Source organism: Nicotiana sylvestris, chromosome 12 (assembly GCF_000393655.2).
Source record: "Nicotiana sylvestris chromosome 12, ASM39365v2, whole genome shotgun sequence".
Taxonomy (NCBI): Eukaryota; Viridiplantae; Streptophyta; class Magnoliopsida; order Solanales; family Solanaceae; genus Nicotiana; species Nicotiana sylvestris.
This window is the reverse complement of record NC_091068.1, coordinates 109865985-109888394: the sequence shown is the minus strand read 5'-3', so window position 1 is coordinate 109888394 and position 22410 is coordinate 109865985. Positions and strand designations below refer to the sequence as shown.

Genomic DNA, 22410 nt, shown 5'->3' with positions numbered 1-22410 from the left:
GCTGCAACATAATCCGCAAATGGGCATGCTCCTCCTGGCTACGAGAGTAGACTAGGATATCATCAATGAATACTATAACTAACGAGTCGAGATAAGGCTGGAACACACTGTTCAACAAATGCATGAACGTTGCTGGGGCATTGGTCAGCCCAAAAGACATCACAAGAAACTCATAATGACCATATCGGGTCCTGAAAGCTGTCTTAAGAATGTCCGAGTCCCTAATCTTCAACTGGTGATACTCTGACCTCAAATCAATCTTGGAGAACACCCTCGCTCCCTGAAGCTAGTCAAATAAATCATCAATACGAGGTAAGAGATACTTGTTCTTGATTGTGACTTTGTTCAATTGCCTGTAATCACTGCACATTCTAATGGTGCCATCCTTTTTCTTCACAAGTAGAACAGGTGCACCCCAAGGTGACACACTAGGCCGAATAAACCCCTTATCAAGGAATTCCTGAAGTTGTTCCTTTAATTCCTTTAACTCCGCCAGTGCCATACTATATGGTGGAATAGAAATGGGCTGAGTGCCCGACACTAAATCAATACCGAAGTCAATATCCCTATCCGGCGGCATGCCCGATAGGTCTGCAGGAAACAGATACGGAAAATCCCTCACCACCGGAACTAAATCAATAGTAGGAGTCTCTACACTGGCGTCCCTCACAAAAGCCAAATAAAAAAGACAACCCTTCCCAACCATCCGCTAGGCCTTCAAGAATGAAATCACTCTACTAGGAACATAATCCGACGAACCTCGCCACTTAATTCGTGGGACTCCCAGCATAGCCAACGTCACTGTCTTAGCGTGACAGTCCAGAATAGCATGACATGGAGACAACCAATCTATTCCCAATATCACATCAAAGTCAACCATACTAAGCAACAACAGATCCACTCTAGTCTCTAGTTCCCCAATAGTCACTACACATGACCGATATACATGGTCCACAACAATAGTATCGCCCACCGATGTAGATACATGAACAAATGAAATAAGAGACTCGCGAGGCGTATCCAAATAATGAGCAAAATACGATGACACATATGAAAAAGTGGAACCAGGATCAAATGATACAGAGGCATCCCTATGGTAAACTAAGATAATATCTGTGATCACTACATCTGAAGCAATAACATCTGGTCTGGCAGGGAGTGCATAGAAATAGGCCTGACCGCCATCTGATCGGCATCCCCCTCTAGGGCGACCCCTAGCTGACTGACCTCCACCCCGAGCTGGTTGGGCGGGTGGTGAAGTAAATGGTGCTGAAGCTGAAGGCTGACTCCTCTGCTGGGATGAACCTCCCGTAAGGTAGGGGCAAAACCTCTTGATATGACCCAAATATCCACACTCAAAGCAACCTTTACTGGCCACTGGCAATGGGGACTGAAGGGAGCCCCGAGCACCGGGATACCCGCTAGAAGAACCAGGCATAGATAAACCCTGAGCTAATAGTGCATAAGACGAACTCTGAGCGGGAAGGGCACTAAGAGATGAGTGGCCCCAATGGGAACTATGAGAACCATCGCCAGATGATGCGCCACGATGAGTTGGATGAGCCGTCTGAGCATGCCTGAATAGACGGCCCCTACCGTGGTGAAACTGGCCTCCAGAAGGAACACCACCAAAATTACCAAAGCCCCGAGGCCTATTGGCCTCCCTCTCAACTCGCTCCTGGAGGCGGACCGACTCTATATACCGAGCACAACCTCCTTAAAAGAAGCACCAGACACCCTTTCTCTAGTCAAAAGAATCCGCAGCTGATCTGTGAGGCCATCAATGAACCTCCTGATACTCTCCCTATCTGTGGGAACCAACCAGATAGCATGACTGGCCAACTCAAAGAATCTCAACTCATACTGCATCATAGTCATATCTCCTGATCAACTGCTCAAACTGCCTGTGAAGCTCCTCTCTGCGGGACTGCAACACATATTTCTCCAAGAAGAGAATGAAGAACTGCTGCCATGTAAGGGGCACTACACTAACTGGCCTACGCCTCTCATAAGCCTCCCACCAAGTGAAGGCAGCTCCAGAGAACTAAAAAGTAGTGAACAAGATCCCACTGGTCTCCAAAATACCTGATGTAAGGAGAATCCTATGACACTTATCCAAGAAACCCTGGGCATCCTCACCCTCTGCACCGCTGGAAGTCGGAGGCTAAAGTCTACCAAACCTCTCCAATCTACACTGCTCATCATCAGGCATGGCAGGAACCATATAGTCCTGAGCAGCGGTAACCGGCTGGGCTGGTGGTGCCCCTAGTGTCTGAAGTACCTAAACAACCTACTCGAGTGTGCGGGTGGCGGGAGTCTGAGTGCCTCCCCCCAGCCTGGGAAGTGGCTGCTGTAGTAGAAATAGAGACTGCATGAGCAAGACTGGTGCACACAGTTAGAATCTTAGCTAAGGTCTTCTGAAGACTTGGAATCACGAAGGGCATAACTGGTGCCTGAGCTGGTCCCGCTAGTGCATCCACAACTGGGACCTAATCCTAAACTTGGGCAACTGGTGGGTCTGCAGATGTTGCCCCTAGCTGCTGTGTGGGCTACACCTCTACCCCTACCACGGCCTCTACCACGGCCCCAATTGATGGTACTGGTGGCTGTCCATCCTGACCGGTAGCACGTGTCCTCACCATCTGTGAGAGAATAGAATAACAGAAATTTAGTTACCAGTATCAACCGATTCGCACAATAAGAATTCAAGAATGTGAAGTTTCCTAAGGGTTCTGCAGCCTCTCGAAGATAAGTACAGATGTTTCCGTACTGATCCGTAAGACTCTACAAAACCCGCTCATGACTCGAGAGACCTATGTAACCTACGCTCTGATACCAACTTGTCACAACCTAAAATCTGACCCATAGTGAGTGCGCCTATCGTGGAACGAGGCTAGCCTCAACTCAATAACCAACACAATAACGATAAGTTTGAAAACATTTAACGGAAGCTTTTAACATTTAAAGAAATTGTTTGAACATAAGAAATTCCAAGATAAGATACAATCCAGCCAAAAACCAGGGTGTCACTGAGTGCATGAGCGTCTAAAGGAAAATATAGTCTATTACAACATTCAAGGAAACAAACTGAAAATACATCTAGAGATAGAGATGGAGAGTTAAGACCTACGTACGCCGTGCAAATACCTCGATAGTCTCCTAAAGCCTAAAGCCTCGATCAACGACTGCCATTGGGACCAAAAGTGCCTGGATCTGCACACAAGGTACAGGGAGTAACGTGAGTACACCAACTCAGTAAGTAACAAATCCAAACTATGGACTGACAGGTAGTGATGAACTCAACCTCAACAGATATAATAGAAACAACAAACAGGAACATTGACATGCTTCCAATTAAATAGACAACTCAAAGTAATAAGGTAAACACAGAACTGAACAGTTTAAGATATATAACTCAACTTCCTCTACATGCTAATGCATCGACTATATGAAATGCACAATGTACTCCCACTCTCAAGTGCTCAACCACTCGGTACTGGGTATGGCCATCCGGCCTAGGGAAATCCATCCCGAAATATACTCATCACTAACTATAAGTCATCCGATATCGAGGAAAAAGGGTAATCTAACCCTGTGGAGAAATCCATCTCCAGATATCAATACTTCGTACAAATCCATGTCTAGGAAAATTCATCCCTCAATAATATCATCCGCGCCCACTATGGGTGTGCAGACTCCGGAGGGGCTCCTAAGGCCCAAGAGCTATCATAATCAATATAATTGCTGTGCCGTGCAACCCAACCCCAGAACTGTCAATCATAATCAGGCCCTCGGCCTCACTCAGTCATCACTCTCCAGTCTTACCCACGGGCTCACAATGTCATGGAAACTAGCCCGGAAACAATGATATGCTATGCCAATAATAACAACTGAGATTGAGATACGATACGAAATGCATGAATATGACTGAGTAAAAAATAACTATTGCACCCCATATTTTTGTTCATGAAAGTATGCTATAAATAAATTGATGAAAGCTCGGAAATGAGATGTTACATACCACATTTTTATACGTTAAAGTTTCGTCATAAGTTAATCGACGTAAGCTTGGGGATGAGATTTTTTTGAGGTTATACACATATATGCTATTTTATAACAAATGATAAGTAAGTGCCGTGAAGGATAAAGGGTAAATGAATCAAGAAAAATGAGTTTCATTGAAGGTTGTCGATTTTGGATAAAATACGGTCCGAGCTACAATACCCGATATTTATGGACTAGTGTCATACAAGGTACCACATGACCATGATAGTAGGGTACATAAAGTGTGTCACGTGAGTATTATTTTAAGTAATTTGAGATAATTCTTAATTATGTGAGTAATTGGTTAAATATTGGATTAGTGGGGAATTAATAAATTGATTAGGGAGTTGGTGGATAGTTAATTAAGGTCTTTTGGATAAAGACCAAAGGATGTCACATGGAAGCAAGGCCTTGTCCAAATTATGACTCTTACAATTCAGTGGAGAGGTGGCATATTTATTAATATGTGGGTTAGTCATAACATTAAAGCCTTCAAGAAATCATACGGATTTTCATACAATTGACTTTCTAATTCAAGAGAAAGGTACCAGATATTCCCCTAAAGTAGGCAACGGATCAAAGTCGGCAACGGATACTCACACAAAGGATTCAAGAATTCAAGTGAGAAAATTCCTTAAGCATCTTAGCAACGTGACTCTAAAGAAGTTCGATATAATTTTTCTCAAGAATATCATACGAATTTTTCCCTATTCCGATCTTGCCATCACGAGTTTTGTCGCAATTGTCATGTGTTTGAAGGATTGTCCAGAGAACCGATTCAGGTATGTTTAGGCTATCCCTTCTTTCTTTTGGCATGATCTATACGACACAAACGAAATGAGCAAATGCACAATTTCCATACATGACTCTATTCATAGAAATATTAGAGATGCTTATGTTCTTGATTCCCTATGTGTTATATTATTCTATCATCTGTTCATGGGTATTAGAAAATATGTAATTGGATAAAGTTTATTTCGTGATATTAATCAAAGGCATAATGGTCTTATGACACTCCGAAAGGTTTTATTGACGTACTTCTCATGCATTGCATTCATTTACATTGACACATGAACAGATGGTGTTATATATATATATATATATGAGATATGGGAAAAGGTTATGGCGCTATATACGCACCACCACCTGATCAGCTAGTATACGTTGATGATTTGCTTACAGTGGCCGAGATGATATGATGGGATTCCCTGAGAGTGTTGATGAGGTTTGAACGCATATAACCATGCATGGTATGACATATATATGCATATGCATGACATTTTAAGTATTAAAGGATTTACAGAGCTATTCATACTTACATGTCGAGTCCTTTACTCTATGTTTCTCTCATGTCTATTATTTACTAATTTTCAATTCTTACATACTCGGTACATTATTGTATTAACGTACCGTTTTCCTAGGGACGTTGCGTTTCAATATTGCAGGTCCTGATAGATAGGTCGAGAGTCCTCCAAGTAGACTATCATATTAGCAAAAAATGTTGGTGCGCTATGGTCAGTATAATTTTGATGTGTATTGTTTGGTATAGCGGGGCCCTGTCCCGACCTTTATGATAAGTATGTATTCTTAGAGGCTTGTAGACAGATGTCATGTATACGGACACTTGTATGGCCTTGTCGGCCCATGTTTTGAGTTTACAAATGATCATGTTGTCCTTATAGGCATGTATGTCATATGTATAAGTTTTTTTATATCAGGTTGGGTCGTCCTATATTGAGTGTTCCCCTATGTTTATTCTAATTATCCCATGACGGCCCGTTTGGCCCATTTGCCTATGAAAGTACAATGAGAAATATATGTTATGTTAGTACTTGATTAAGTAAGGTACTAGGTGCCCGTTGCAGCCCATAGGTTTGGGTTGTGACAAAAGGGGTATCAGAACAGTTCTGTCCTAGGGAGTCTACAAGCCGTGTCTAGTAGAGTCTTGTTTATGGGTGTGTTGTGCACCACACTTATAAGCAGGAGGCTACAGGGCATCTAGGACTGACACTCTTTCTTCTTACTCTAGCTCGTGTGGCAGATCTCAGTTGTAAGAACTTAATTTCCTAAACTCTGTCTTATTCATGATACGATGATGCCTACTCTAGAAAGACGGTTGGTAAGAGATATAGCTGTGGAAGAGTTGCGTCAGAGGAACTCAATTTTTGCTACGTGCTTATGATGAGTAAATGTAAGGTCTCCAGCAAATCATGTATGTACTAAGACATGTGAGCTTATGGAAAAGGATTCCTAAGGCATGAATATCTATCCACCCATATAGTAAAAAGCAATAAGAGATTCAGAAGATAGATACAAGTTTCAACAAGTAAAAGAAGCAAGGTGAAGAAGGGAATGAGGTACCCAGTTAATGAAGATGATCATTATATACAATTCAGGAAAAGAGATATAAGCATTGTGAGTTACCTTCAACAGTAACAGATGTATGTATAATTGGCCACACCCATCTCATTTATGCCCTAAGGAAGCTAACAAGTGTAGTTTAATAGAAGGACGGGATATCAAGATCCGGATGGGGTTAGAGTAACCCAATGGTGAATGGATTGTTTGCGTTAGTTGATATTTCTGAAGGAAATTGCAAAATGTGCTAATAGGTCTCCTTGTGAGGTACCCAGATGGTGCACTCTAAAATAGTACAACTAGATATGAGTACTACAAAAATAGGCACTGGAAACCTAGAAAGGATAAATATTATCTTAGTATGGCTCCCGTTCCTAGTAGAGAGATAATGTTAAGCAACACGAAGAGCCAGTGGATGGAGCAAAGGGGAGCTAAATGCAACAGAATTTCTTGTTGAAGTTTTCAGAATAAAGTGATAGACAGAAATGTTAGCAGGAAATAAGAAGAGAATTAATGAAGCATTATGAGTAAGATGTGATACATGGATGATAATGGTAGATAAAAAAATGACAGTATTACAGAGTCTATAGACAAGTGAAAGAAAAGACGAGAGTGGCAGGCCTCGAGACAACAAGAGAGTATAGGCCATAAAGTCATATCCTCATTTCAAGAAATAAGTTCGTGACTCTAACATGATTACCAGAAGGAAAAGTTAGACCCCAGAGTAATAGAAATAAGTATGGGCTGGTGAACAAGATAAACTAAACATGAATTAGGGACTAAGTGATTTGATAATGGTCGACATCATGAGAATTTCAGATTGTGTTCCGGCAATAATAGAATGGACAATAGAAAAATATTCATGAGGAATTCAGAGAAAGGTCATTCAGGAAGACACTTCCCTAAAGCAAGCAATGCAAGCAAAGTTAAGCTTAAGGGACTGTATGTGCTAGTTATACTAAGTGTCACCCCCATGAGTAAGGAAAGTTGTTATCCTTGGTACAGAAGGATTATCGCAAGGCGAGTAAGGGTCATCGATGATGTGAGAAGATGCTAAAGATGAAGAGGTAAAACATCTACAGGTAGATTGTCATAGTGCTAAACCTTAGTACTCTCCTAAAGGGGGGAATATAGAGTGATGTGACATTAAGTCAGAATTAAGTAGTTCTAGTAACTATGGAATGGTAAAGGAATAATGCGATAAAAATGAGAAAGGGATGAGATTGCACTTATCCAAATCCTACGGATATGCTATGATTCCAGAATATTATGTAAGCACGACGTCAAGGAAAGGAAGTAAGGCTTCCAGCCCGGGATGTTTTTTATAAATAAGGAGCTAGTGCGAGAGGTAAGTTAAGACAAAGGGAATAACCCAAAAATGATTACTCGGAATATTGATATGAGAATAGGCCAACGAGTAGTTAGTAGTTGATTCAGGAAGAGACCCATTATGGCTAGACAAGAGGATAAAGACAAATCAATAGATCAATGCAAGATAAATATAGGGAACCCCAACATGGGAATTCAGTCTCGCAGTTATGACATTGTAATATTTGAGATATATTCATATAAGAGTCGGGGAGGTTAAAAAGGTACCATATGAGTATTACAAAAATAAAAGAGAATGCCACTGGGAAAATAGTCGAAATATCTGTTCAAAAGCAACCCTACAAGTACAAGGGCATGGAGGTAAGTAACTGCAGATAATTATAGGTGAGAAAAGACATCAAAAATTCCGTCGAGTATACAACGTAATAAGCTCGCAGCTTTACAAGAATTAGAGGGTCCTCCCTAAGTACTACAATGAAAGCCTAGTTGAGAAAATAAGGAAGAAAGCTTCAACCTAAGCACAATGACATAAAGAGAAAATGGTCGTGTAACAACAGTCTCACTACAAAATTATATGCACTCCAAAAGAAAGTGGCACCTATCATGGCTAATGAGCTGTAGTAAAACTAAAAGTAATATTCGAGAACATATGAGTTGCAGAAAATTTTTGGCATGCGTGAGAACTCAGATAAGCTACGTATGCACGCAGCAAGGGGACAAAAAGACCAGGAAAAGCAATTACTTATGTTTGAAAAAAGTCAAGATGGAACAAAAGGAATTATTCGATTAATGATCAGCCATAGAAGACTATGGTATAAGCTAAAGAAGGAATTGGGTCCAGATCATAGACAAATGATTGATCATTAGAAGATTGTATCGTGGTTTTCCATGGCATCCATGAAAGTATAAAGTAATAACTAAATGCCATGAGCCGTAGATCGAAATATAGCTTAAGCCTACATAAAGGCTGATTAGAAGGAAGAGGAAACTAAAGAGTTACATCAACTAAGTAAATCAGGAATTTGATTAATGGACCCAGAAAAATTATAGACATCGTGATTGAGAACATTGTAGAATCACTCTTAATATCAGAGATACAAGAGAGACAATATAGTAGCCATATTTTATAACGGCTGTACGATAAGGCCAGTCAGAAAAGTACCAGCCTTATAAGAAGTCAGTATGATGCTCTCACCGAATTGTGTTTACACCAGAGGTGCAAGTATTATAATAGAGCTTCAAGTTTTGAATATGAATTATACTTATGTGGAAGGGAGGTCATGAAAGAGATAGAAGATACGATACAACGCACAAAATACTCAAATGCAGAAAGTTGTGAATAGTCCATACTTCGAACAAAAGGATAGAAGCACTAGGATTCAGTATCCAGGAATGATAACGACATCGTTAGTGGCTTATTTTCTAGCCTATGGCTTATAGGTATCGAGAGGTCTAGTTAAGAGAATAAAGAAGAGTTAGAGACGATGTGATGTCTCACTTGATGTTCTAGAATAATATTACAAAATCGATTGTAAGCTAAAGTATGGTAAAATGACAAGGTTTTAGGAATACAGGAGTAAGAATAAGAAAGGGCAAGTGAGAAGGTGGCGAGAATGGATAAGTCCTCAGGATTAAGCCCATGAAAACAAGAAGAGCTGATGGTTTCTCTAAGTTATACAAAGCTCAGTATAGCCTGAATGAACTAAAAGGAGCCTAAGACTAATGGCATTGAGAAGAAATGGAATGCTGCTCTGGTAGTAGAATGAGGTTGTAATTGTGATAGATAAAGGATGACGTTTGGGCCTTCGATTGAGTAATGACTTGAAGAGGATTTCACAAATTGTACGGGATTAAAATACCCACGTAAGGTGAATCACATTGGGATACTATGAAATTGTCACGACCCCGGTTCGCTCTCCGTGAACCATTATGACGACACCTAGTCTCTACGACTAGTTAAGCCTAAGATGCGAAAGATAAACCAAATTTTCGGAAGAAAACAATTTAAAACAGAAATAGAGTAATAAAATAGCATTTAGAAGTGCTGCTCGACATACACAATATTAACTCTTAAAACCAATACACTTTCCCAAAACCCGAAAACCCATGAATCACAAGCTAAGAGATACATAAGAAGCTCTAACTTTAGAAATGTCTAACAAAAGGGGAATACTGAAGGGCTATACTATTACAGAAAGATAGAAAGGGACTCTTTGGCCTGCGAACACGGCAGATATACCTCAAAGTCTCTACAGAAGTGCCCCACTTCAAGGATGATAAGACAGAGTGAAAGTACCTGGATCTGCACATGAAAAACATGCGTAGAAAGGGCATGAGTACACCACAACAATACTCAGTAAGTGCCAAGCCCAACCTCGGTCGGGTAGTGACGAGGAAGGTCAGGGCCCTACTGAGGTTAAATAAAATATAAGGGTTAACAGTGTGAAATAAAATAGTATAAATAAGTGCAACAGTAAGAAATAACATAGAATTGGAAGAACAACAACAACCAGAATAGAGACAAAATAAATCACGGGAAAGAAATACAATTCAACACAGAGATAACAACCGGGGCACCTTCCAGGATACCGTCCTGTAGTCCCAATTACAACTATATAGTGGATCTCCCGGGATACCGTCCCGTAGTCCATCATATATATATATATATATATATATATATATATATATATATATATATATATATATATATATATATATATATATATATATATATCCGAAGAGTCTCCTAGGATCCCGTCCCGTAGTCCATCAGGACCTCGGTTCGCCCTCCGTAAACCATTGTGACGGCACCTAGTCTCTACGACTAGGTAAGCCTAAGATGCGGAAGATAAACCAAATTTTCGAAAGAAAACAATTTAAAACAGAAATAGAGTAATAAAATAGGATTTAAAAGTGCTGCTCGGCATACACAATATTAACTCTTAAAACCAATACACTTTCCCAAAACCCGGAAACCCATGAATCACAAGCTAAGAGATACATAAGAAGCTCTAACTCCAGAAATGTCTAACAAAAGGGGAATACTGAAAGGCTATACTATTACAGAAAGATAGAAAGGGACTCTTCGGTCTGCGAACGTGGCAGATATACCTCGAAGTCTCTACAAAAGTGTCTCGCCTCAAGGATGATAAGACAGAGTGAAAGTACCTAGATCTGCACATGAAAAACATGCGCAGAAAGGGCATGAGTACACCACGACGGTACTCAGTAAGTGCCAAGCCTAACCTCGGTTGGGTAGTGACGAGGAAGGCCAGGGCTCTACTGAGGTTAAATAAAATATAAGGGTTAACAGTGTGAAATAAAATAGTATAAATAAGTGCAACAGTAAGAAATAACGTAGAATTGGAAGAACAACAACAACTAGAACAGAGACAAAATAAATCAGGGGAAAGAAATACAGCTCAACATAGAGATAACAACCGGGGCACCTTCCACGATACCGTCCTGTAGTCCCAATTACAACTATATAGTGGATCTCCCGGGATACCATTCCATAGTCCATCATATATATATATATCCGAAGGATCTTTCGGGATCATGTCCCGTAATCTAACTATCAGTGCGCGGGGATCTACCGGAATCCCGATTCGTAGTCCCAAATATAAATACCAGTACTGGGGGAATCTACCGGGTGCAGTCCCGTAGTTCCATATAACTGTGAAGGGATAATCTATCGGAATCCCATATCCGTAGTCCCAATTAAACAGACAAGGGGGATCTCCCAGAATCCCACATCCGTAGTCCCAAGTAAACAGACAAGGGATATCTACCAGAATCCCACATCCGTAGTCCTAATGTAAATACACAACAACAACATGAAAATATTCAGCAAATGTCAATTTCATATTAAGGCAAACAAGTAATTCTAATCTAGCATGCTGCACAAAATTCAGGTAAAGTAGTTTGAGCAAATAAAGCAATTAAATTACTTAGACATGCTTTCCTACACTAACAACAGGCTTAAAGTGCAAGTAATATAAACAAGGAAGGAAACATACTAGTAATTCCTTAATGAAAACCGAATTTTCAACAATTAGCACAAGTACGCACTCGTCACCTCACGTGCAAGGCATTTCAATTAACAATAATACCAAATCCTAAGGGGAAGGTCCCCCACACAAGGTTAGACAAGCCACTTACTTCGAACCGGCTCAATAATCAACCCGAAACCACGCTCTTGCCATGAGTACTCGACTCCAAATGGCCCAAATCTATTCAATTCAATTGCATAATGTGAATAACACTTCAAGTAACTGACTCTACAAAGATATTCTTAGCTAATACGCGAAATTAGGTAAAATGACCAAAACGCCCCTCGGGCCCACATCTCGGAATCGGGTAAAATTTATATTTTCAGAATCCTCATACTCTCATGAGTTCATACATACAAAAATTATCCAAATATAAGGTCAAATTCCCAATTAAAAGTTGAGTTCTAGGTCTAAGAACTTTCTTCCAACTTTTCCTCAATTTTCATCTCCAATCCAAAATTAAATGATGAAACTAACTATAGATTGATGGAATATAACTAGAAAGGGTTAAAGAATTGTTACCCAATGATCTCCTCTTCAAATTCATCAAAATCACCCTCTCCCGAGCTCCAAATCGAATTTCCAAATTTTGAAACTAAACCCTCGAAGTTTCCTATTTTCTGCCCAGAATTCCCGCATCTGCGGTCCAACAATCGCATCTGCGATACCGCTTCTGCGGTTCTCATTTAAAAGCTCCATCTCACACCTGCGACCCAAAATTCACATCTGCAGTCATGCAGGTGCGGTACTTATGCCGCTTCTGCAGTTCCTGGCCCCCTCCCTCATTTTCGCTTCTACGACCGCTGTGCCGCTTCTGCAGCGCCGCACCTGCGGTCCCACACTCGTAGGTGTGATTATGACAGAAAACCAGCAGCTGAAGCTGCAACTCCAAACTCCAAAATCCTTCCGTCAACCATCTGAAATCATCCCGAGGCCCTCAGGACCTCAACCAAAGGCGCCAACAAGTCTAATACCACTATCCAAACTATACCAATCCTCAAACACCTAAAACAACATCGAAATGACGAATCAACCACAGATTCAAGCCTAAGAACTCCAAAACTCTAGAAATACGCTTTCGATGAAAAAGTCTATCAAACATCGTTCGAATGACCTGAAATTTTGCACACACGTCACATTCAACATTATGGAGGTACTCCAACTTCCGAAATTCCATTCCGACCCTCGGATAAAAATCCCACTATCGAACCGAAAACTTTAAAATTCGACTTTTCGGCATTTCAAGCATAAATTAGCTACGGACCTCCAAAACACAATCTGAACATGCCCCTAAGCCCGAAATCACCCAACGGATCTAACATAACCATCAGATTTCCATTCTGAGGCCGTCTTTACACTGTTCCGACTATGGTCAACTTTCCAATAATTAAGCTCTCATTTAGGGACTAAGTGTCCCAAAACTCTCCAAAACTCAAAACCGAACATCTCGGCAAATCAGAAATAGCAGAAATAAACACGGGAAAAGCGGTTAATAGGGAATCAGGGCGTTAATTTTTAAGACGGCCGACCGGGTTGTCACAAAAACATGGTTATTGAAGCATAGTATCACCCCTAGGTGGATCAGTCTAATCATTTCAGATGTTTCCCAATGAGACGTGAGCCCTAGCGGTGTCACGACCCCAAATACCCCGATTGTGATGGCGCCTATCACAGTACTAGGCAAGCCAATCAAACACTTACCATATCGAATTCTTTTTATAAATTCATTTTTCTAAAAACAGATAAAGTCTCAAATCTCTCATATGAAATATATAAATCAACAAAAATATGCGGAAACCAGTACGAAAATACACTAAAATATCTCGAATCTGGTGTCACTAGTCATGAGCCTCTAAGTATAACCAAAACACTGTCTGAATGATACAAAATAGTTTGAAATAACAAAATACTAAGATAGAAGGAGTAAAGCAGGGCTGCAAATGCCGTGCAGCTACTTTGCGATCTCCGGATATAACTCTGAGAGTACTGGAAGCTCTCATTCTGATGCTCGGGCACCTGGATCTACACACAAGGTGCAGCGAGTAACGTGAGTATGCCAACTCAGTAAGTAATAAAGTCTATGTGCAGTGACGAGCATTTAAAATCATATAAGAAATCTCAACAGAAATATCAAGTCAAAATCTGCAATTCAAAAGCCAATTATCTCGTAAAACTCCAGTTTCAATTCAAAATCCTTTGAAAACATTTATTCAACATTTTTCAGCAGAGGCTCAGTATAAAAGAAGAGTGAAACCAGCAAAATGTCATAAACAAGCCCCTCGGTCAAGGTATCACTCATAGATATGGCCTCTCGAGCAAGCCTCTCAGTCACTCGTGACTCAACTCTCGTCAATCAGTACTCACACTCAGTACTCCGGCTCATAAATATCTCATAATAATAATAATAACTGCTACGGCGTGCAGCCCGATCCATAATATATAGTCGACTATGCTCACTGGGGTTGTGCAGACTCTGGAGGGGCTCCTACGACCCAAGCATCATATTGCTGCGGTGTGCCGTTCGACCCAATATATATTGCTGCGGTGTGCAGCCCGATCCATATGTATATCGCTGCGGCGCGCAGCCTGATCCATATATATAATTTCACTACGCTGTGCAGCCCGATCCGTAATATATATATATATATATATATATATATATATATATATATATATATACCATTAGGTCCTCAATCTCTCTCAGTCATTAACCTCACGGCCACTCGGGCATATCAGTAAAAATCAGGGAAACTCAACCCAAACAATTTTCATATATTAAGAAGTAGAGTGATGAAACCGGTTTTAAGAAATAAACATGTAAAACATGACTAAGGATATGCTTTCAAATCAAACAGAGTGAGGAAAGTAGTAAAAATACCTCTAAGGGTCTAAATAGGTTGGCACAAAGGCTCCAAACATGGCATTCAGCCCAAAATTAACAAACCAATTTCTAAAACACGTGGATATTATATACGGTATATCAAAAATGTGCAACTATACAATCATCACGAGACTGACCAAGTCACAAACCCTACGGGTGCACGCCCACGTGCCCGTCACCTAGCATGTGCGTCACCTCATTTACCAAAATAGTACAAAATTCCGGGGTTTCATACCCTCAGGTCTAGATTTACAATGGTTACTTACCATAAAACCGAATGAAATACTACTCCGCGATGCCCTTGCCTCTCGACTCGGCCTCAACTCGTGTCGAATCTATCCAAAATTAGAATTATAACATCAATATATGCTAAGGGAACGAAGCCCATGTGAAAATAATCAATTTACATCAAGAATCCCAAAATTGGCCAAACCCGACCCCCGGACCCAAGTCTCGGATTCCGATAAAAATCACAAAACTAGAATCCTTACACTCTCACGAGTTCATACATACCAAATGCATCAAAATCCGACCACAAATGACCCCTCAAATTCTTAAATCAAAGTCTCCAATTTCAAACCCTAAACCCCCAATTTTCTTCTCTAATTTCCACTAATACCATGATTAAACAATGAAAAAATGGTCATAAACACAAGTAATGAAGCTTAAGTGGCTTACCCAACTGATAACCTTCTTTTTCCTTTGAAAGATCACTGCCCTAGCTCACTTCCCGTCTTCAAAAATAGAGAACTTAGCAAAAATTCGCGAAGGGAACCTTATATACTTTTTGACCCAGGGATTTCTCACCTACGGTCCTTTTCCCGCTTCTGCGGTTAAACCAACCCCTTCTGCGGTTTTCATTTAAGTCCTTGGGACCGCACCTGTGCCTCACTTCCTGCACCTGCGGTCTCGCAGGTGCGTTCTAGCTTCCGCACCTACGATTTCTAGCCTTCCTTCTCATGGACGCATCTGCGTCTGCTCTAACGCTTCTGCGATCTCGCACCTGCGGTCCCCAATCTGCATGTGCGGTTATGACAGGGGAAGGAGCTGAAGCTGCTCACTTCCAAAACCAAACTTTCTGAAAAATCTTTCGAATTCATCTCGAGGCCCCCGAGACCTCAACCAAAAATACGAACAAGGCACATAACACTATTCAAACTTATACCAACCTTCGGAACACTCAAAACAACATCGAATCATCAAAACACCCTCGGATTCAAGCCTAAGGTTTCCAAAACTTTCAAATTCCGCTTTCGATAAAAAAGTTTATCAAACCTTGTCCGAATGACCTGAAATTTTGCACACACGTCAAATGACATATCGGACCTACTCCAATTTTTGGAATTCCATTCTGACCCCTATAACAAAATCTCCACTACCAACTAGAAAACGCCAAAATTCCAATTTCGCCAATTCAAGCCTAAATCTTCCACAGACCTCCAAAATAAATTCCGATCACGCTCCTAAGTCCCAAATCACCTAACGAAGCTATCCGAACTATCATAATTCACATCCGAGACCTTTTTCACATAAGTCAAGATCCGATTGACTTTTCCAACTCAAGCTTACTCAAAAGAGACTAAGTTTCTCATTTCCCTAAAAAACCACTCCGAACCCGAACCAACCAATCCAGTACCAAAAAATACAGCTAAACAAGATGTAAAGAAGCAGAATTGGGGAAAACGAAGCGGTATCTCATGAAAGGACTGGCCTGGTCGTTATAAGCGGCAGTGTTACATAAGAGGTCAATTATCAATGGTAGATTATGGATCAACGATAAAGTGAATCGACAATAGATGGATAAAGTTCCAACGTATGAGAGGAGATAAGGATTCCATCCTTTAGATGAACAATAATGAGGAAACATTAAAGGACATAGAGTTATACATATGGGATAAGCAACGAACGTAACTTGGAGTTTGGTAGCAGACCTCAGTAACGATAAATTGAGGTAAGAGTTATGGTATATTATGACCTACTTAGATTCAGTAAAGTTATGTAGATAGATAACCGAGCCTATGAAATAAGATATAACAATATTCAAAAGTTAAAAAAATGTACCGAGCAAAGAACTACACCTATAGATGCCCAGAAGGACATCTTATCAAGCTCTGTATATGTTTACAAAGTAAGGCCTAGAGATTGGCTAAAAGCTGGAGGAAAAAGGAGAGAAGAGTCGCATAGGCGCACTTACAAAGTCAGAGTCGTATAGGTTGCATGATAAAAGGTAGCAACAGTTACAAGATTGGAAGGATTTCAACCACAAGTCGTGGTGTGAGAAAAATGCCTAAATTAGGGAATGCCCTAGCCTTTGGGATTCATTCACAGAATAGTTGCCTAGATGGCAAGAGGTGTACTAAAATATTCGCAAAAGCTATGGGTTATGAGAATGATATGGTCATCAGTCAGCATTCGAGGATGAATGTTCCAAAGGGGGAATGATGTTATACCCCATATTTTCGTACATGAAAGTACGCCATAAATAAATTAATGAAAGCTCGGAAATGAAATGTTACATCCCGCATTTTTATACATTAAAGTTTCGTCGTAAGTTAATCGACGTAAGCTCGGGGATGAGATTTTCTTAAGGTTATACGCATTTATGCTATTTTATAACAAACGATAAGTAAGTTCCGGGAAGGATAAAGGGTAAACGAATCAAGGAAGATGAGTTTCATTGAAGGTTGTCGATTTAGGATAAAATACAGTCCGAGCTACAATACCTGGTATTATGGACTAGTGTCATACAGGGTACCACATGACCATGATAGTAAAGTACATAAAGTGTGTCACATGAGTAGTATTTTAAGTAATTTGAGATAATTCTTAATTATGTGAGTAATTGGTTAAATAATGGATTAGTGAGAAATTAATAAATTCATTAAGGAGTTGGTGGATGGTTAATTAAGGTCTTTTGGATAAAGACCAAAGGATGTCACATGGCAGCAAGGCCTTGTCCAAATTATGACTCTTACAATTGAGTGGAAAGGTGGCATATTTATTAATATGTGACTTAGTCATAACATTAAAGCCTTCAAGAATTCATACAGATTTTCATACAATTGACCTTTCTAATTCAAGAGAAAGGTAACGGATATTCATACAAAGTAGGCAACAGATCAAAGTAGGAAATGGATATTTATGCAAAGGATTCAAGAATTCAAGTGAGAAAATTCCTTAAGCATTTTAGCAATGGGACTCTAAAGAAGCCCGGTATAATCTTTCTCAAGAATATCATACGGATTTTCTCTACTCCAGTCTTGCCATCGCGAGTTTTGTCGCAATTGTCGTATGTTAGAAGGATTGTCTAGAGAACCGATTCAGGTATGTTAAGGCTATCCCTTCTTTCTTTTGGCATGATCTATACGACACAAACGAAACGAGAAAATGCACAATTTCCATACATGACTCTATTCATAGAAATATTAGAGATGCTTATGTTCTTGATTCCACATATGTCATATTATTCTATCATCTGTTCATGGGTCTCAAAAAATACATAACTTGATAAAGTTTATTTCGTGATATTAATCAAAGGCATATTGATCTTATGACACTTTGAAAGATTTTATTTACATACTTCTCATGCATTGCATTCATTTACATTGACCCATGACCAGATGGCGTTATATATATATATACATATATATATATATATATATATGGGATATGGGAAAAGGTTACGTCGTTTTATATGCACCACAACTTGATCAGCTGGTATACGTTGATGATTTGCCCACAGTGGCCGAGATGATATGATGGGATGCCCTCAGAGGCTTGATGAGGCTTGATGAGGTTTGAACGCATATAACCATGCATGGTATGGCATTTATATGCATATGCATGACATTTTAAGTATTAAAGTATTTACAATGCTATTTCATACTTACATGTTGAGTCTTTTACTTTATGTTTCTCTCATGTCTATTATTTACTAATTTTGATTCCTTACATTCTCGGTACATTATTTGTACTGACGTCCCTTTTGCCTGGGGATGCTGCATTTCATGCCCGCAAGTCCCGATAGACAGGTCGAGAGTCCTTCAAGTAGACTATCAGCTCAGCGGAAAATATTGGTGCGCTCCATTTGCTCGGGAGCTTCTTGTTTGGTCAGTATAATTTAGACGTGTATTGTTTGGTATGACGGGTCCCTATCCCGACCTTTATGATAACTATGTATTCTTAGAGGCTTGTAGATAGATGTCAGATATACAGACACTTGTATGGCCTTGCCGACCCATATTTTGAGTTTACAAATGATCATGTTGGCCTTATAGGCATGTATGTCACATGTATATGTTTTTTTTATATTAGGTTGGGGCGTCATATATTGAGTGTTCCCCTATGTTTATTCTGGTTAGCCCATGACGGCCCGTTTGGCCCATTTGCCAATGAAAGTACAATGAGAAAGATATGTTATGTTGGTACTCGATTAAGTAAGGTACCGGGTGCCCCTGCTGCCCATAGATTTGGGTCGTGACAATAACAATGAAATCAGTGAAATGACAATAAGAAACGACCGCTAGGGGTCCCAACAGTATCGGCATGAAGCCCTAACATGATTTCTAGCATGATTTGCAGCTCAATTACTTTATCACATAATGGAAACACGAATATTAACAAGAAAGAGTCATTAAACGATGCCATGGAATGAAACAGGTCACGGTTCTCACGGTGCACACCTGCACGCCCGTCACTTGGCAAGTGTGTCACCTCATTACTAACCACATAACATATAGTCCAAGGGTTAGAACCCTTAGAACCAAGTTTGAAAGCGTTACTTACCTCAACTGAGCAAAAATCCTACGCCGCAATGCCCTTGCGTCTCGACTCGGCCTCCGAACATCCCGAATCTAGCCACAAGCAATACAATACGATCAATATAGGCTAAGGTAACCAATTCCACAAGAAAAATACTAAATTATAGGCCAAATCCCAAAATTCACTCAAACTCGGCCCCCGGGACCACGTCTTGAAATCCAACATAAATCACAAAACTAGAAAGCCCATTCACTCACGAGTCTACCCATACCAATCTCATCAACATCTGACATCATTTGATCCCTCAAATCCCAAAATTACTCTCTCCAAAAATCCCAAGCCCTAACCCCTTATTTCATTTCAAAAATCCAACTAATTAGGTAGGAAATCATCGGGAAAACACCATAGCTAATGATAATAAAGCTCAAGCAACTTACCTTAGTGAAAACCATTGAATCCTCTTAAAAATCACCCCAAAGGCTCCAAGGTCCGACTTGAAAATGGTGGAAATGAGCAAAAATTCGCAAAGTTTTTATTTATACATTCTGCCCAACGATACCGTACCTGCGGTCCAAATGTCGCTTCTGCGATGCCGAACCTACGAAAAATACATTGTAGGTGCGGAACCCACTTAAAATCCTAACCTCGCTCCTGCAGCCTCAAGACCACATCTGCGCTTACGCAGGTGCAGAATTCATCACGCTTCTGCGGTCCCACCTCGCACCTGCGCCCCTGGGTCCGCTTCTGCGAGCTCCGCAGTTGCGGGAATACCATCGCACCTGCGCCCTCTGCCCGGCTCAACCTTGGCCACTTCTGCAACTCCTTATTCGCTTCTACAGGCTCGCACCTGCGGCTCCCACTCCGCAGGTGCGGTCATGACATCTAAGTTCAAACTTCAGCAACTCCTCCAATTTTCAAACTTGTTCCGATAATCACCCGAAATCAACCCGAAGCCCTCGGGACCTTAACCAAATATACAAACATATCCCATAACATCATACAAACTTAGTCAAACCTTCGAATTTTCCAAAATAACACCAAAACACCAAAGTACACTCGGATTCAAGCCTAAGAACTTCTAAATTTCATAATTCCACAAACGATTCCGAAACCTACCAAACCATGTCCGAATGACCTCAAATTTTGGACACAAGTTAGAAATGATACCACAAACCTACTCCAGCTTTCGGAATTTAATCCGACCCAGATATCACAATTTCCACTGCCGACCAAAATCGCCAAAATTTCAACTTTTACCAATTCAAGCCTAATTCTACTACGAACCTCTAAATCACATTTCGGATGCGCTCCTAAGTCCAAAATCACCTAACAGAGCTAGCGAAACCATCAAAATTCAAATCTGAGGTCGTTTACACATAAGTCAATATCCGGTTAACTCTTCCATCTTAAACCTTCTCATAAGAGACTAAGTGTCTCAATTCACTCCAAAACCACTCCGGACCCGAACCAACTAACCCGATAAGTCAAAATACAGCTAAAGAATACAAAAGAAGTAGGACATAGGGAAACAGAGCTGTAATTCTCGATACAACCGGCCGGGTCATTACAAGTTTTGTTAAAAATATATAAATATTTAATTATTTTAATTCAAATTCAAAATGAGTAACTAATTATTAACTAATCTAACTAGTTTTTTCCTAAAATTTGACACTTGTTGAATTTGTATTGTGACACTTGGCATCATCATATAGATTTTCTTCTCATATTCTATATAGATAAATTATGTGTCTTCTTTGATTTTTTACAGCTTGTTTCGATGGTTGTTACCTGTTGTATTGTATCGTATTGTTATTTTAAATACAATATTTATTTTGATTGTTACTCAACTTTTATTGTATCGTTTCGTTCAATCCGTCGTTACGTAATGACTAAAAGTGCCAGTTTATGGAATGACCGATTTGGTGTGGTCACGTTGTTTCCTTATTTTTTTCCCTCTCATCTTGCCCTTCCTTATTATTAAATAATACTATTTTATCTTTTACCCTACATTTTTATATAGTAATTCTACCTATTACATTATTTTTTCTTTATAATATTGTAAGTTTATTCTTCATATTATTGGTGCATGGCATCATGAAATAACGACAAACAATACAAATTATCCAAACATTGTATACATTAAAATGATACAGTACAATATGTAATATAATACTATACTATACGATACAGTATGAAACGATACATAACAACCATCCAAACAAGATGTTAGAGATTGTTTGGATGATTGTTAATTATTGTATCGTATCATATTATTATTTCAAATACAATATTTATTTTGATTATTACTTAAATTTTATTGTATCGTATCATTAACTCACTTATTATGTAATAACAAAAAATATCACTTTATATAACGATCGATTTGGGGTCAAATTTTACTTTTTCTTTATAATATTACAAGTTTATTCTTCATATTATTGGTATATGGCATCATAAAGCAACGTCAAACAATTCAATCTATCCAAATATTATATATATCAAAATGATACAGTACAATGCAATAAAATAAGATATAATACAATATGAAACGATACATAACAACCATTCAAACAAGCTGTTAATTATTTGATATTCGAAAGTCACTAGTCCGACTAATTCATATTGCACTAATATTCAAAATATGTGTTTTAATGATAGAATAAAATTCAGATAAAGATATTGCAAGTTTTGAAATTTTTAAATGTTGATCATATTTAGTTAACATCTCCGCTGAAACAAAGTGGAGGATCAATCCTATTTCGTTGATGAAGAAGAAGATTGTCGTGTTTATTTTATCATTCTAATACATTAATTAATAAAAGTTGTCTCGATTGTCATTTTCTAATTGATAGTAACCACTATCTACATTTTCACTTAGTCTAGCTTTGACTGATCCACTTCTGTCACTAGAAAACGTGAAAGTTTCAATTGACTGAAATGGGTTCGGATTGAAATCGGAACACTTAGTTCCTTAATAGTGGCCTA

General features: G+C 39.5%; 1 protein-coding gene across 1 annotated transcript in view; it reads right to left on the bottom strand.

The window, feature by feature from the left end:
• The window catches only part of LOC138883526 (uncharacterized), a 71504-nt gene that overhangs the window by 2113 nt on the left and 46981 nt on the right, over positions 1–22410 (bottom strand). Inside the window, exons 3-5 of the mRNA XM_070164220.1 lie at positions 2568–2642; positions 1865–2044; positions 1041–1606 (exon numbers count right to left, since the gene is read on the bottom strand). Coding sequence (XP_070020321.1) covers positions 1041–1606; positions 1865–2044; positions 2568–2642 — 821 coding nt within the window. The remainder of the gene's footprint in view (positions 1–1040; positions 1607–1864; positions 2045–2567; positions 2643–22410) is intronic.